Genomic DNA, 14,679 nt, shown 5'->3' on the forward strand with positions numbered 1-14,679 from the left:
CTCTACCCACTCCCTGCCTGTTTCTCCTGGGAGCACTTCCTCCCACAGCCCTTGCACGGGAACCCTGGCCTCAGGAGTCCTTGAAGCCCTGGGCTTCTTTCCTCCTTCGAAGTCCCCTCTTGGAGAACTGCTCCTGGCTTTTCAGCCTCCTCCAGGTACGACTGGGGACCATGCCATCCTCAGAGTTCCCAGCCAAAGACTGTTACATACCTGCCCCAAATTGGACCCAGCTTCTTCAGAAATGCCAGTCAACCAGCTTTGGGTGCTACAGCTGTAAGGTGATGTCAGCTTGGGGGTAGGGAACAATTGTGGGGAGGCTGTTTTGAGATGGAGATGCTGACAAAGAAGCAGGGAGAAGCAGACATTCCAGTCCCTCAGAAGCCCCTGAATCTCAGGAGAGATCCCTCACTTCCACTGGATCTCCTGCTTGAAGTGGCTTGAGTAAAAGGTCCCTGACCAGGCTACCACAGATGTTCCTTTAAATGCCTCAGTCACCCCCTCATCAATGGATGTCCTCTGAGGCTAAAGCTACTGTCCTGCCTGGACGAGCTCAGAGTGGGGACGTGTGTTGCAGTGAGTGGGCGGACCCTGGATGGCCGAGGAGTAGATGATGTCTGGAGCTTAGGATGTCGGCTCCTAAAGTGGCTGTGTCCCCGCAGCCACCCAGGTGTCATACTGACACATGGGGGTCCATCTGTATTTTGGAATGGGTGACCGTCAGTTTTTCAAGATAGCACTGTCCCTTTAATTTATTAGCTTTCCATAAAAACATGTAACACACACCATCTATGGTAGAGAAAGTATAATTTACAAAAATATAAAATCTTGGTTAAGTTTTAGTATTCCAACATAGCACTGTAGCTGTTATTTCCATAAGCATGTTTAAACAACGCACACTTAACCAGCGATGATCACCTCTGTGGGGAACGATGTCAATTCCATCCTTTCTGTTTTAAAATAAAAAATATATCGAGGAAAAGAAACCGAAATTGGTTATATGTGTATTCGGTATGTAGACAAGCTTTTGCAGTGGATTTGGAAAGAAAACGGCCATTGATATCATCATTTAGGCCCTGTTTTCCAGCATCACTACGTGGCCCCAAGTGTTTTCAAACTGATTATTTAAACAGAGTTTCTTTCTATGTGAAGGGAGTGAAGCTCTCAGGTTTGAAGCCTTCTGTCCAGGTTATGAGATGATGGTTACAAAACCCAACATTGTGGACACGTCCAGTTTTCAGGCCTTGAGGACAGAGGGGACAGGCGGTGGGTGACCATCAGGCCAGGGCTAATTCAGATCCCTTCGGAGGATTCAGACCGACATTTAGGGGGCTGAGTCACTAGCAATGAAAGACCCCAGAATGATGCCCCAGGGGACGGATCTTTCTGGGACCCAGCATGGCTCCCTGGGAGCTCTGCCCTGCCTTTGCGGCTGCATTCTGAGTCAAGCGCTCGCTCCAGAAGGTTCTGAGAATGCTGTCCTGCTGGGCGTGGGGGCGGGACAGGTTTCCTCCACTCCAGAGTGGCCGGTCTTACCGGCAAGCACAGGTCTCCACAGACATGTTGGGGTACACCTTCAGAACGACGTTCCGGTTCTCATCCAGGAAGAGAACCCCGAGAGAGTTCATCTTGTCGGGAACGCAGCAAGGCTCTGGGATGCCCGGGACGATGCCCACGGCCCTGACGATGCTCTGGATGGTGGCGTGGTTGGACGGGCGGACGATCTGCAAGGCGGAAAGGAGCATGGTTACTTCTGTGCTCAGCCCACCTGGCAGTCCTCACCCGCCCACCGTACCACCTGCACGTCCTTGACTGAGGTCACAGGAAAGGCATCAGCCTAGAAGAAAAGGTGAGGTCCCAGGGCAGGGTACACATTTCCTGTGAAGTCCGTTTGCAAAAGGCCTTCCTGGCCCTCAAGCCGAGGAAGTCACATCCCCTACACGGCACTGGCCACCTGGGGGCACCTGTGCGTCACACATCCCCAAGGAGCACCTGGAACTGGATGGGAACTCCAGAGGGAAGGTTGAGGGAGATGCCCAGCTGGTTCCACCCAGGGCCACAGCTGCCCAGACGTCAGCCTGAGGCACACCGACGCGCTTGCCACGTGAGCATGTTCTCAGCACTGGAGGGGAAGGCCTGCAGGCACACATGTACATCGGCTTGTAGGGCTGGAAACTCCTCATTCCTGGGCGGGTCTGACCTCAGGGTGTCACCTGCATCACCCTGCCGTGTCATCGCATCAGTCTTACAGGGTGGGTAGGACCTTAATTTTACTGGTGAGGAAACTGAGGCTTAACATGACTAACTTGACCAAGAGCCCTCAGTTAGAAAGCAGTCTGGCTTGGAAACCATGCTCACTGGGCCCACACCGACTCTCCCCACTTCCCGCCCCTGGCAGCCTCTCACATCCAGAAGGGTCTGGGTCCCAGCCCTAATTACAGAGAAGGCTGTTCCTTAAGCACCTCCCACAGGATGACCAGGACCACATCACAGGTGCTTCAGCTCGTAGTCGGCCAAAGACAGTCTTATATATATAGTGCATCGATGAGGGAGGCGGCCGGTGGGCAGGAGGGGAGGAGAGGGACACCGGCGTTTGGGGAGATCAGGCTAGTGTCAGGGAAGGCGGGAAGACAGCAAGGCAGACTGATAAGGTAAGTGCAGGGTCAGCCAGCCAGTACTCACCCTGCATCTGCCCCAGGTCTGTGCTGGGCCCTTCCGGCAGACGCCTGTCTCTGTCAGGCTCCTCCCTTCCTCTCTCCCACACATGCACGGCTTGGAGAAGAAGCCTCTTAATTCCCCCACCAGGTTAATGCGGCCCCATGTCTGGGTCTGGGATTTCCCAGATGGCTGATTCATTCATGGTTCGCGCTGGATTTATGCACTGACTTCCTTTCTTGGAGGGAAAGGCACGACCTGGGACTCAGCGGAGGAGCTAAGTAGGAGGAAAGTGTGTGTTCCCTGTGGAGGTCGACATCAGCTGGCCGCCGGCCCACCGGTGTTCAGGCGGTGGGGTGATGGATGGACAGAGCCATAGCCCAGCCTGGAGAGAAGGTGAGCATCTGAAAAATGAGGCCAGTGCAATGGATAAAACAGCCCCATGCGGTCACAATGGGAGCTAGTTGCCCCGTGAATCCCCGGCCTGAGTGGAAGGGAGAGGGTGGGGGAGTCAGCCTGGGAAGCCATTGAGGCCAGCTCTGTACTGGTCACAGACACCAACGCCCCGAGGTCTAGCCCAGGAACAGAAACGAGAGCCCTTGCAAGGAGGGGGCTTCAGAGGTCTGACCTGCGTGCAGCGGGGCAGTGTCTACTCCACCTGTGTAGATTTTGCTATGTAGGAACACATCCCTAAGGAGATGGATTCTCCTGCTTTGCAAAAGGAGAACTGTTCTGATTTAAAATTCAAATTCCAAGAAGGCAACACTTGCAAAAGCACAGCCAGGCTGCATCCATCTGTGGGCTGTATCCACCCCGCCGGCTGCTGCGCTGGCACCTCTATGTACTATTCCCTGCCTTGAATAGATGGGAGGTGTTATTATCCCTATTTAGAGGCAGAAAACAGTCATAAGGCAGAGGGGCTCGCCAGGCGGGGCAGAGCTGAGAGTCACAATTAGCCAAGGGGTAGAATACACCTACACCCTACCTTGGGCATGGGGAACTCGCAGGTCCCCGAGCAGTAGTAGGCGTCGAAGGACTTGGGCGAGATGATCCATTCGTTCCACCCGATGTCCGCGAAGTCCACCTTCAGATACCTCCGGGAGCAGACCCGCGGCTCGTCCCACTGCTTCCTCCGGGCTTTCTGCATCGTCTTCTCGTCGAAGTCCAGCACCTGCGAGGAGGCCATGAGCACATCCTGGCCCTTCCTCCGGCGGTCCTTGCGCCCGGGCCGCGGCTTCAGCGCCCGGAAGGGGCTGGGCCACAGCTGGTGCTTGTGGTGGTGCTGGGCGTGGGGCGCGTGTGCCGGCCGCTCGTCCAGCCCCGGCAGCTCATTGTCCTGGAGGGGCCCAGTGGGCTGCGTGGCCCGGCGCACTCGGGGGTCTGTAGAGTTGTTGGGGGCTGCGCCAGGCTCTGGGTCCCCAGCCTGGAAGGGGTCGTATCTCTGCAGTGTCACTGCCACGCTGTTGGGCTCTGAGATGGCCAGGTCGTTGGCGTAGATGAGGATGTAGGGTGCGTGGGGGCTGGGCCGGGAGGCCCCAGGGGCCTTCTCTCCAGAATCCAGCTGGGCCGACAGGAGCAGCTCGCCATCACGGCGGGCTGCCTTGACGATGGGGGAGATGTCCTTGGCCTGCCACAGGCCCCGTGGCGGGGATGGCAGGGCCATGGCCCCGCGGAGCAGCCCCTGCGTGGCGGTGTTCTGTGAGAGGCTGCGGAAGAGCAGGTGCTGGCGTGCCGGGGGGCCCGGGGGCAGCAGGCGGCAGGATGCGTTCTTGGCCCGCTGTTTACATGGTGCCTCACGCGCCCGGGGCCAGCGCGGCTCTGAGTAGAAGTGGAATGTGGCTGTGAGGATCATTTCCGAGTCCTGCATCGAAGTCAGGTTGAAGAAATACACGGCTTTCTGGTTGACCACTTCTGCGAGGGGAGGACAGACCACAGCCCGTTAGGTTGTCTCCTTGGACAGGCCCCGTGCTCTTAGGGTCTCCGGCCCAGGGCCAGGGTGGAGGAGGAACTCGCTAATCCAGGGAGCGCTGCCAGCCTAGCCAGGCTTTCCTCATCTCATGTAATTCTCACAGTAAACTGATGAGGGCACCCTTTGCTATTTTCAGTGAAAGGATGGAGATGAGGGATGGAGGTCAGAAGATTGGGGACTGTCAATATCCCATTGCAAAAAAAGGAAGAAAAAAAGGTAGCAAGCAGGGTAGGTGTTCAGGCCTGCTGGACCCTGCAGTTCCTGTTCCCACCTCTGCGCTCCAACACTTCTCAGTGAGCAAATAAACAAATGATCCCCTACACCTTCATTCATGAGATAAGGTGGAATCAGGTGTTCAGGATGGTCTGGGATGGGTCCAGGCCCTGCTGACTGCAGCCCTCCCACCCTGTATTTGCATAGCCCTCTATTTTATAGACTTTAAATGCAACCCTTTTCCCAAATGAGTTAAAATAAGTAGAGTGCCCCATACTTTTCCTGCATTTTGAGTGTCTCCTGAGGGAAACTGGGCTTAAGAGCACAGCCACTGGGGCGCCTACTATTTATTCTGCCCAAGGCCTTTTACACTTCTTTTACAAAGAAAGAGTAATATCAGGATTGCCCCAGGTCACTCAGCAAAATCGCCAACATCCAGGTTGCTCTCCAGAGGCCCAAACCATGAAAAGGACCGGGAGCCCGCAAACATCATACCTGCAGCTCAAGAACCCTTCCGTCCCCGCATCCCTGGGGCTGTCAACCAGCCCGCCCTTGTCTCTCGGGTCCACCAGGTGTACCGCAGAGCCCCAGGGCAGAACACCCTTGTCTGCAGCCTCAAGAAGAGGCCCCAAGCCCTGGCAGCATGAGTTCTGTAAATAGCAAGCCCTCTCTAAGGTTTGGATGGATGGAAGCATCATTCCCGGGGTCGCCCCGTGATGCTGCAGATGAACAGGAGACCAGAGCTGCTATGTCAGCTGCCTCCCTCCCGCTGCTCTATTTCCTGCTGCCAGGTGTCTGTCTGCTGGGTGAGGCCAGGAGAGGTACAGGGCTCCCAAGAGTAGGGGTGTGTGTGCGTGTATGCATGGGTGTGTGTGCGTGTATGCATGCATGTGTGTGCGGACAATGGGCTCTCCAAAGGGCATGTGTGAAGGCCACAGCTTCTCTGACACCTGCACCCACAGGATCAGCTGGTATTTTTTTTTAAACCAAAATCTTTAATTTAAGGTTATTTGTTTCTATTGAGAAGAAGGCATAATTCAATTGGGAACATCCACGTATTTTTAAGGCTCTACAAGAGAGGAAGGAAAGAAAAATCGGAGGGTCTGATAAATTCCAGTCAAGACTTGGGTGACACTCAAAGATCCTACCTTACTGAATTCTCAGAACAAACCCGCAGAGAGGCGCAGCGGCCCCTCAACATGTCCACAAGTAAGAAGTAGTTCATGGTCTTGACGCACATTTAAAGTTGGCTTCCCCAAACCCTGCGGCCCTGAGTGTCATGGTCTCCGGTTCTGCATTTCCCAAACCTCCCTGATCACTGTCTCCCTCCCCTGGAGATACTGATTCAGAGGGTCTGGGACAGTAGGGCCCAGATATTCATATTTTAATGAGCATCTTAGGGATTCTAAACATCAGGGAAGTTTAAGAAGCAATGGTGGGCAATGGCTGTGTATCCACAGCATCTGGGGTTGGCAGGTGGTGGGTGGGGATGCAAGATCACCAATGAGGCAACCTCCACCCTCCAAGCTAGGAAAGACCCTAGGAACCGTGCTCCCAGGCCCCGATGGGACCGCGATTTGCTCATCTGCCTCAGACGGACAACAGAATCTCTGTCTCACGTGAATGCTTGGAGGATTAAATAAATAACATGTGATGTGCCAGGCCCAAAGGAAGACTCCCCAAATGTGGTTCCCTGTCACTTTCATCTAAAGGACCAAGGCTGCCAGAGCAAATTCCTCCTATACCCGTTTAGGTCCCTGTCACACAATGGCCCAGCTAGCATAGCGGAAAAAAGTGTTTTTCTTTTATCCAACTCAAGTCTTAACTCCATTGTTCTGCTAACAGGTTCTTTGCTGGAGAACACTTAAGAGGTTCTAGGAGAGACATTTCTGACTCCTTCCAAAAAGCTGGCCTTTCATAGCAGGACGCTGGCCTGAACCTACGGCTGCTGGTGAGAACGAAAAATGGCAGACTTGGGGGAACAGAGATGGGGCTGCCCAGAGAGGAAAGCACCTGGCTCCCCCACCCCTTCCAGTGATGAGGTGAAGGATGAGAGAGGGTACAAAGAAGGACAACCGTGACCACCAGGATGGGCACAGCAACCTCGGCTTGAGGTGGGTGTGGCCCAAGGAAGACGCTGGGAAGACCACCTCCTTGGGTGCTGAGGAGGACGGGGCGGGGGCCTTTTCTGGAGGTCATTTCTGCCTGAGGTGGAGGAAGGGGACGGCCAATGCTGCCCCTCCCTCGGGATGGAAAACCGAGGAGAGCATGCTCAAGAACTCATACCGGGAGGTCTGGCAGCCTTATGGGTCAGGCAGCCTGATCAAGGCTTGGGAAACCCCTACTTGGGCCGAGTGCTGGGCTGATTCCTTCCTTGATCTATCGTAGTTCCTTTAAAGTACATCAAAGTTCCCAACTGAATGTGCTCCTGGCAAAGGTGGTCAGAGGTACTCAGAGGAGCTCAGTCCAGGGATGAGACAGTGGTAACTGTGGGGATGTCCATCTACAGCACCTGTCACAGCTTCAAGAACACAGTCCAGGTGAGGCCCCGGCAGGTGCCTTCAACCTCAGGTCACCATCCACTCAGAGCCCTCCATTGCCCCCCAAATAAAACTCAAAACCTTACCAAGGCACTATTTGGTTTGGCCTGCCGACCTCCCCAACTCCATCTGCTCCCAGCACCCTGATCTCTACTCCGTCACCCTGGCCTTCCTGTCCTTCCAACACGAAGCTACCGTCTCAGGGCTTTGTCCCAGCTGTTTCTTCTGCCATCACCCCTCCTCCTCCAGGAATCACTCCCCTCTCCTTCAGATCTTTGCTTGAGAAGCATCCTCAACAAAGGGTCGCATTGGCTCCCTTGGCTGGAGGAGCAGCCCCTTCGCTCTGTCTGTCCCCTGCTTCACTTGTCTTCACCTCACCTTTGGACACCCTGATATATATTTTGTTGCTATTGTTTCTCTTTCCTCTTAGAATGCGAACTCCATGAGAGTGGGGCTTCGCCAGCTGTGCGCACTGCTGCATCCCTACATCCTGGCACTTTGTGATGTCAGTGCTCAGAAATACATGCTGAATGGCAGGGGAGGGTGGAGTCTGCTAGATCTGTCCGCTTCACTTAACAAAGGGGCTTCCTGGCTTGCTGCCCTGGGGCTCAGCGAACATCCTGAAAGAGGTCTAGAAAGCCTCCTTCTTTGGAAAGACACAGGCGATTATGCAAATCCAACTGGAGGCACTGGGCAGTGGAATCTTTGTCCAGTTGCTTCCCCCTTGAGCCTTAGTTTTCTCATCTTTAAAATAGGAATAATATGGTTTACTAATTATGAAGCTCAAAGCATATAGGCACACTTGATTCTTCACTTTCACAATGAGGGGAGCAGAGATGGCGAGTGGACAAAAAGATGGCGCTTCAGAGAGGAGACGGAACTACATCAATTGCCTGGAGTCCCCCAGCCAGTTAGGGGCAGAGCCGGGATGTGCACCCAGGCCTGCGTGACCCCAAGCCCAGGCCCTTCCCCACCCTCCCATACCACGTGCTCTGGATCTGCCTAACAGCTAATGTAACAAAGATCAGGTGCTGTGAGCTCTAAAATAGTTTAAAAACACAAGTCATTATTTGGATGATTTTGAGTTCTGACTCTTCAAGAAAGAAAGGATCGACCTTATTTAGACAAGCTGATCTCTCTATGGATCTTTGGAAATCTTAGAGCCCTAGTCATTTCCACTCTACTGGGGACTCAACCTCCTTCACAACTCGTCAGGGATGGGGCTGGAGAGGAAAGAGGTAGGGAAGGGGCCCTAGCCTGCGGGTCCTCCCAGGCTCCCTGCTGGCCAACCCTTGAGAACCCTCAAGACTGTTCCAAGCAGAATCCAAGCCACCTGGAGATCTGTCCCTTCACCCACTGCCTCTGAAACAGCCATCAGGGTGACTGGAGTGAGAACACCAGAAGGAAGTGGGATGAAGGAAGAAAGCAGTGCGCCGGCCAGTGGTGCAGCAGAGAAAGGAAGAGGGTCTATTTTTAGGTAAGCTCCAGAGTCAGGGTTTAAAACCTGCTTCACCACTTACTAGCGGTGGGACCTAAGGCAAATCACAAAACCTCTCTGTGCTTCAGTTTCCTCATCTGTAAACCAGGCAGAATCTGTATATGAGCCTCCTGAAGTTGGAAGATCCTCTCCGCAGAGCTCTCAGCAAGGTGCATGGTACCCTGCACGTGCTCAGAACATACTGGTCATGTGATGTCACAAGCTACTGCTATGCTCAGGGCACCTCACCTCTGTTCCCTGTCCTCATGCCCGATCGGAGGCACTGCCACGCATCCACCCTCTCCAGCAGGAGCCTGAGAATTGTCATGGCCATGACCCCCTCCTGCATCCAACCAATCCCTAGTTCCTGCTGGCGCCGCATCCTGTTTCTCCACTACCATCTGGAACTCCCCATCTTTCCACGACTGTCTTCGTCCACAGCCTGACCTCAACCGCCATGGGACCCCAGGACACTGCCACTCTCACGTCACACTCATGCTTCACAAGGAAATCATCTGTTACAGATGAAGAGTTCATATCCTTCAAAACCTCTACCCATCAGTAAGAAAAAGACCAGAACCTCAATTAGATGAAGTGATTTCCACAGGAAAAACTGCAAATGGCCAAAAGGCATGAAAAACCAATTCAAGATGACTAGTAATGAAAAACAAAAACAAAAACAGAAACTTCAAATGAGAATGAGGTTATAACAAGTTTTACCTGCATGTTGAAAATATGACCCCATTAGGGTGAAAAAACCTATATATATATATATATATATATATATATATGTATGTTTCACCAAAATATTAACTCTGGTTATACCTGGGTTGCAATTGAGTTTGATTTCTTTTCTTTACTCTGATTTTCTATTATTTCTGGATAAGTATGCATTTCTTTTATAATCTCTCTCCTCTCCTCCCCTCTCCTCTTCCTTTTTTCTCTTTCCTTCCTCCCTCTCCCTCCCTCTCGCTCCCTCTTTCCCTGTCTCACTGGATACACACTTTATACAGCCTCACTGCCTACAGGCAAACTCATAACATTCGAGGCTCTTGGTGGCCTTGGCGGCCCACTGATCTGCTTCCATTTCCCACCTCTCTCCTCCTGTTACTTCCTCACTGAAGCCACCTCTGCACAGTTCCTGGCACACAGGGCTCTGTTTCAGTTCTGGCTAACACCATTTGCCCTTCTAAATCTCTCTGGGCTCCGCCTGCTCTGTGAAGGCTTCACGGGCCCCTCCCCACCAGCCCTTCCCCTGCTGGATCAGTGCCCACCCCCAGGCCTTTCTCTCTCCCTTGTACCACCTGCTGTACTGCTCACATTCTCCTGTTTACTTCTCCCTTCTCCACCAGCTAGTGAGTTTTTCTGGGCAGGGTCAGTAGGCCAGGTTTCTTTGTGTCCTCCGAGCTTACAGCACCCGCCACCGAATGAGGTGCTTAGGAAAGACTCGGGAAACTGAATGTGACTTTCAGCAATGTCGACAAATGGGCATTATTATTACTCCTATTTTAGAAATGGAGAAATCAAGCTCAGAGAGGTTAAGAAACTTGCCCTATATCACACAGGTAGTTGGAAAGGCCTAGGTTTAAGTGCAAATCGTTTGGGGCTGGGGGTGATGTACTTAATAGGGAACAAGACACCCTTCGGAGAGGGAAGGAGTGGGGTGGCTGGAGTAATAATAGTAGAGCTAATAAATTACTGAACTTACATGTGCTAGGCACTGTGTTAAGCACCGCACTTATCTCAGTTCAATTAAAAAATGCTACAAAGAAAAGCCCCATTTTAGAACTGGAAAAAAAAAAAAAAGTCATGGCCAAGTTCAGTCCCTGGCCCAGATCACAGACTCAGGATTGGGACCTCACCAGTCCAGCTCACAGCCTGCACTCAGAGCCTCAGCTATGCTGGCCTGGTGGCAGGCAAGGGACATGGTTCCACTGCAACGAGAGCTGCAGGACCACCCAACTGAGGCAGCAGAGGCTACTGTCATGGAGCAGGCTGGGACCGGTACGATTCAGAACCAGAGCTGAAGCCCCCAACATCTGTGCCTCATCCATAAGATGAGGGGGTCTCTGCCCAAGCTCATGCTTCCTTACCGTTGAGTCTCTGGGTCACAAAGCGGGAACCTCTGAGGGCTAGCAAGGAGCTAGGCATGAAGCAAGGGAAGGGATGAGAAACCCAGCTGGCTGGGCTCACTCTCTGCCCGGAACAAAATCCACCTCATCCCACTATGTGCACAAGAAATCGATGCTCAGAGAGGTAAAATGATGTGTACCACAGCTCTCAGCCAGTAGCTGATGGAGCTGGGACTTGCACCCATGGTTGTCAGGTGGTTCCAAACAAGAGTGCTGGATTTGTCAGACAGTCCCAGACTGCTCCAGAATAATTCTGACCTTCCAGAATTGTCTATTCCACCCTCTGTCTCCTACATCCTGGGCTCAGTTCTGATGAAGGTGGGTGGAGGGGACTAACAGTGAGGGGAACACGAGCCTGGCAGATGGAAAGTGCCACTGTGAACAGCTCCCCCTCCCCGGGCCTCAGTTTCCTTATCTGTAAAATGGGAGGGCTGGATTTAAAGTACCATCTCCAGGTCCTTTTCAGGGATAACTGTTGCTTCGCTGTTCCTTATACTACCCTAGCCTGGGAGAATAAAAAAACAGACTGTGGGCAAAAGCAGCTGGTGGGCTCAACAGGCATGCTCACCTCTTGTTGCAGTAGTGACCTTGCCAGCCTTGCTTTCCTCAACTGCAAAGCTTTGGGGACCGAGTTAATGCATGCCAGGTCAAGTCTACACCTATATGAACACAAATGCTTTGTATTCCAGGGAAACACCTAACCCTGTCAGTGCTGGGCGCAGGGCTTGCCCATATCACCTCATGTCATCTACCCAACAGGGAAGATACAGCTATGGTCTGCCCATTTTGTAGATGAGTGCACTCAAGTCCACAGAACTTCAGTGATTGCCCAAGGTCACGGTCATGCTAAATGATTCTTGAGTAGCTTAATATTGATGTTCCAGAAATGGGCCCCAAGAGGTGAATAAGAGGTACCAGGGAGGACGGAGTTAGATTTGGTAGGCCTGGAGCCCAGGAACACTCACCTAGTGAGTCTGGCCATCCTAGTGCTCCCCGGGACATGTTTATGTGAGACCAAGCTTCCCATGTCTGGCTCTGAGGCCACTGATGTTACCTTGAGTCACACAGCCAGTGATCAACAGGTAGGTGGCAGATCTGACCCGAGGCTGTCTGGCCCCAACGTTGGTCTGGTTCCCCTCCACCCTACAGATCAATGGTCTCGCCCCTGATGAATGGCTTCTTCCTTCACAAGGGCTGCAGGGGACCCCTCCCCATATTTTCTGCCATGGCATTCTGGGATGATGAGTAATCTCCATGACAACCAGGGTCTTCCCACCGCCCCTGCCATCAGGATGCACATCCTCTCTGCTCACCCAGGGCTGGCAGAGGTAGCCCAGGCTGGACAGGCAGATGTCAGAGGCTGGATTCTGAAGTGCTCTCAAAGGCAGGGCAGGGAGGGCTCTGCAAGTGGTCTCTGTCCAGCTCCATCCAAGGAGTAGGGAGAGGGGAAAGGATCTGCCCAGGTCGGGCAAGGGCAGGGGAGGGGCTGGGATCCCCCACTGCCCAAGCTTCTAGACCTTTCCTCAAGCCCTCATAGTCTCAACACTTCAATGCTAGTGCCCAGCAGGCCTAAGTCCTGTGCACCCAAGGCTGGGGACCCAGGGCCCTTCTCAGTCCACTCTGCTCCCCCAACCACCACACCCACCTACTGGCCCCAGCTAGAGGGGCACACCGTCTGTCCAGGCCCAGTGACTGGTATGTCTATCAGGGCTGCCTTATATCCACCTGACAGGCTCTCCTACCTCCTCTGTGGAGAGCTAACACAGCTTACCCCTAGGACATGGATACCCCCCATGCTATGAACCTCCCCAGCCCAGTCCCTACTCTACCCTGTGCTTAAAGCCCTGTGTATGGGGTGATCTGTGTCCAGCAAGTGTGACACCCTCCCAGGCTCGGCAACACCCCAGAGACAGGAACTCTGTCACTCTGTGCCACTTTGGTGTCCCCATCAGAGGCTCAGGGCCTGGGATGGAGTGCTGGAGGAACAGTTAAATGAAAGAATGAATGAACCAGTCAATGACTATAAGGAAGAGGAAAACGGAGGTGAAGGGGTGGGAGCATAGACAAGTGAGGACCAGGGAGGATGAAGAGAAGGGGCCCTGGGGACCCCTCGACTTACCCAGCCGGGCCCGGAAGCTGCGGACCGTGTTTCCCCCTCCCGGCCGCGCGCCCCTTCGGCTGTATTTCTCATAAAGCCGGAGCATGTGGACAGCGACCATGTCCTGGGCGCCGGGGCCCAGAGCGGCGGCCACGTCCCCCGGGGACCGCTGCGGGTCCTTTTCCCCCATCAGACCTTCGGCGGCCGCTGGCGGGGCGGACCGGGCGGGGGCCGTGTGGCTGCCGCCCGCGTCCCGGAGCAGCAGCAGAAGCAGCGGCAGCAGCGGCAGCAGTCGGGACCCCGATCCCCGGCTGGTCCGAGCCGGGCCAAGGGCCATGATGGGTGGCGGCGACGAAGGGGCCGGAGCCGGGGAGGAGGAGGAGGGAGAGCGAGGGCGCACAGGAGGCTGAGAACAGACCCCGGGGCCGGAGGGCGCGCGGGCCCGCTCGGGAAGCCAGAGGCGTGAAGTGCGGAGATCCGCGCGGGGCGCGGGGCAGAGTGGGGCGCACAGCCAAGCGCACGATCTGTCTGCGCCGCCCGAGCCCCCGGACGACGGTCACGGAGCCGCCCGGAGCCTCGCAGAGCCTCGCTGAGCCCAAGCCAGCGCGCTGCCTCGGCGGACTCGCAGCGAAACTTTGCAGCCCCAGGCGCGCCCGGCTCGGTGGGTTCGAGGGGCGGGGCGGGGCGGGGCGGCCGGCGGCGCCCTCGGGGAGAACCCGGCTGCGCGCCCCGGACCACTCTGGGCCGCCGCCGTCACGGCTGTCCCTGGCCGGGCCGCGGTGTGCGTGCGCCCGAGTGTGGCGGCGTGCGCGCGCAGGGGTGTGCGCCCGAGTGTGCGCCCGGGGGTGTGGGGGGCGTGGGCGTGGGCCAGCGCGCTCCCGGCTCCCCTGCGGAGAGCCGGAGACCCGGACCCGGCCCGGCTCCTGTGTGTCGGCGCCTCAGCCTGGCGGGACAGCGCGGGGGCTGGGCGGCCTTTAGAGGGGGGCCCTCCTGCCGGGTTGCCCCTGCAATGGCATGTGATGACTATGTGGTTGTGAGATGACAGCTCCCCCGTGAGGACCCGATGGGGGGATGTGTGTGCGCCCAGTTGTCTCTGAGCCACTGTGTGTGCAAAATGCAAGCGCGAGGGGAACACGAACCCTCCCTGGGCAGCCTCTGAAAAGAAAAACCCTAACACCAAAGCTCAACCAACTCAGGGCGATCCTGATTAAAGGAAAAAGATCTCGATTAAAATTCAGAATTAGTCGATCAACAGACACTTTATTTGGTGACGATGATTCCAGTTATTGAAGAAACACATCAAAGGTGCTTATTATCTTTGGACAGGTGGCCAGCAGAGTTGTCGCGAAGAACGGACACGGTTTCAAATTGTTTTACAAAACCATTTCCAAAGCTTCAGGATAGGAGAAGGAAAAGCTTGGTTTTCCTAAGAAGGTTTCACAATGTAGTGAGGGTGTGATGAACCCCTGGCTCACCACCCCTCAGTCTAGTCTGGGGGCAAGGTTTCTTGTCTATGGATAGAATTCCAGGACGGCTGTGAATTTGGATGGGGAAAAATGACATCTTTATTTTTGCTAACCTGTGCCAGAAACTTAGCG

The 14,679-nt window shown here is 54.6% G+C and overlaps 1 protein-coding gene across 1 annotated transcript; it reads right to left on the bottom strand.

Moving 5' to 3' along the window:
* Positions 1-721: 721 nt before the first annotated feature.
* GDF10 (growth differentiation factor 10) lies at positions 722-14,010 on the bottom strand. The gene is made up of 3 exons (XM_032491656.1): positions 13,103-14,010; positions 3,638-4,563; positions 722-1,721 (listed from the first exon to the last, which is right to left on the bottom strand). The coding sequence occupies exons 1-3, from the start codon at positions 13,416-13,418 to the stop codon at positions 1,530-1,532; spliced, it is 1,434 nt and encodes a 477-aa protein (XP_032347547.1). The 5' UTR covers positions 13,419-14,010; the 3' UTR covers positions 722-1,529.
* Positions 14,011-14,679: the final 669 nt, after the last annotated feature.

This window comes from Camelus ferus, chromosome 11 (genome assembly GCF_009834535.1).
Source record: "Camelus ferus isolate YT-003-E chromosome 11, BCGSAC_Cfer_1.0, whole genome shotgun sequence".
Classification (NCBI taxonomy): Eukaryota; Metazoa; Chordata; class Mammalia; order Artiodactyla; family Camelidae; genus Camelus; species Camelus ferus.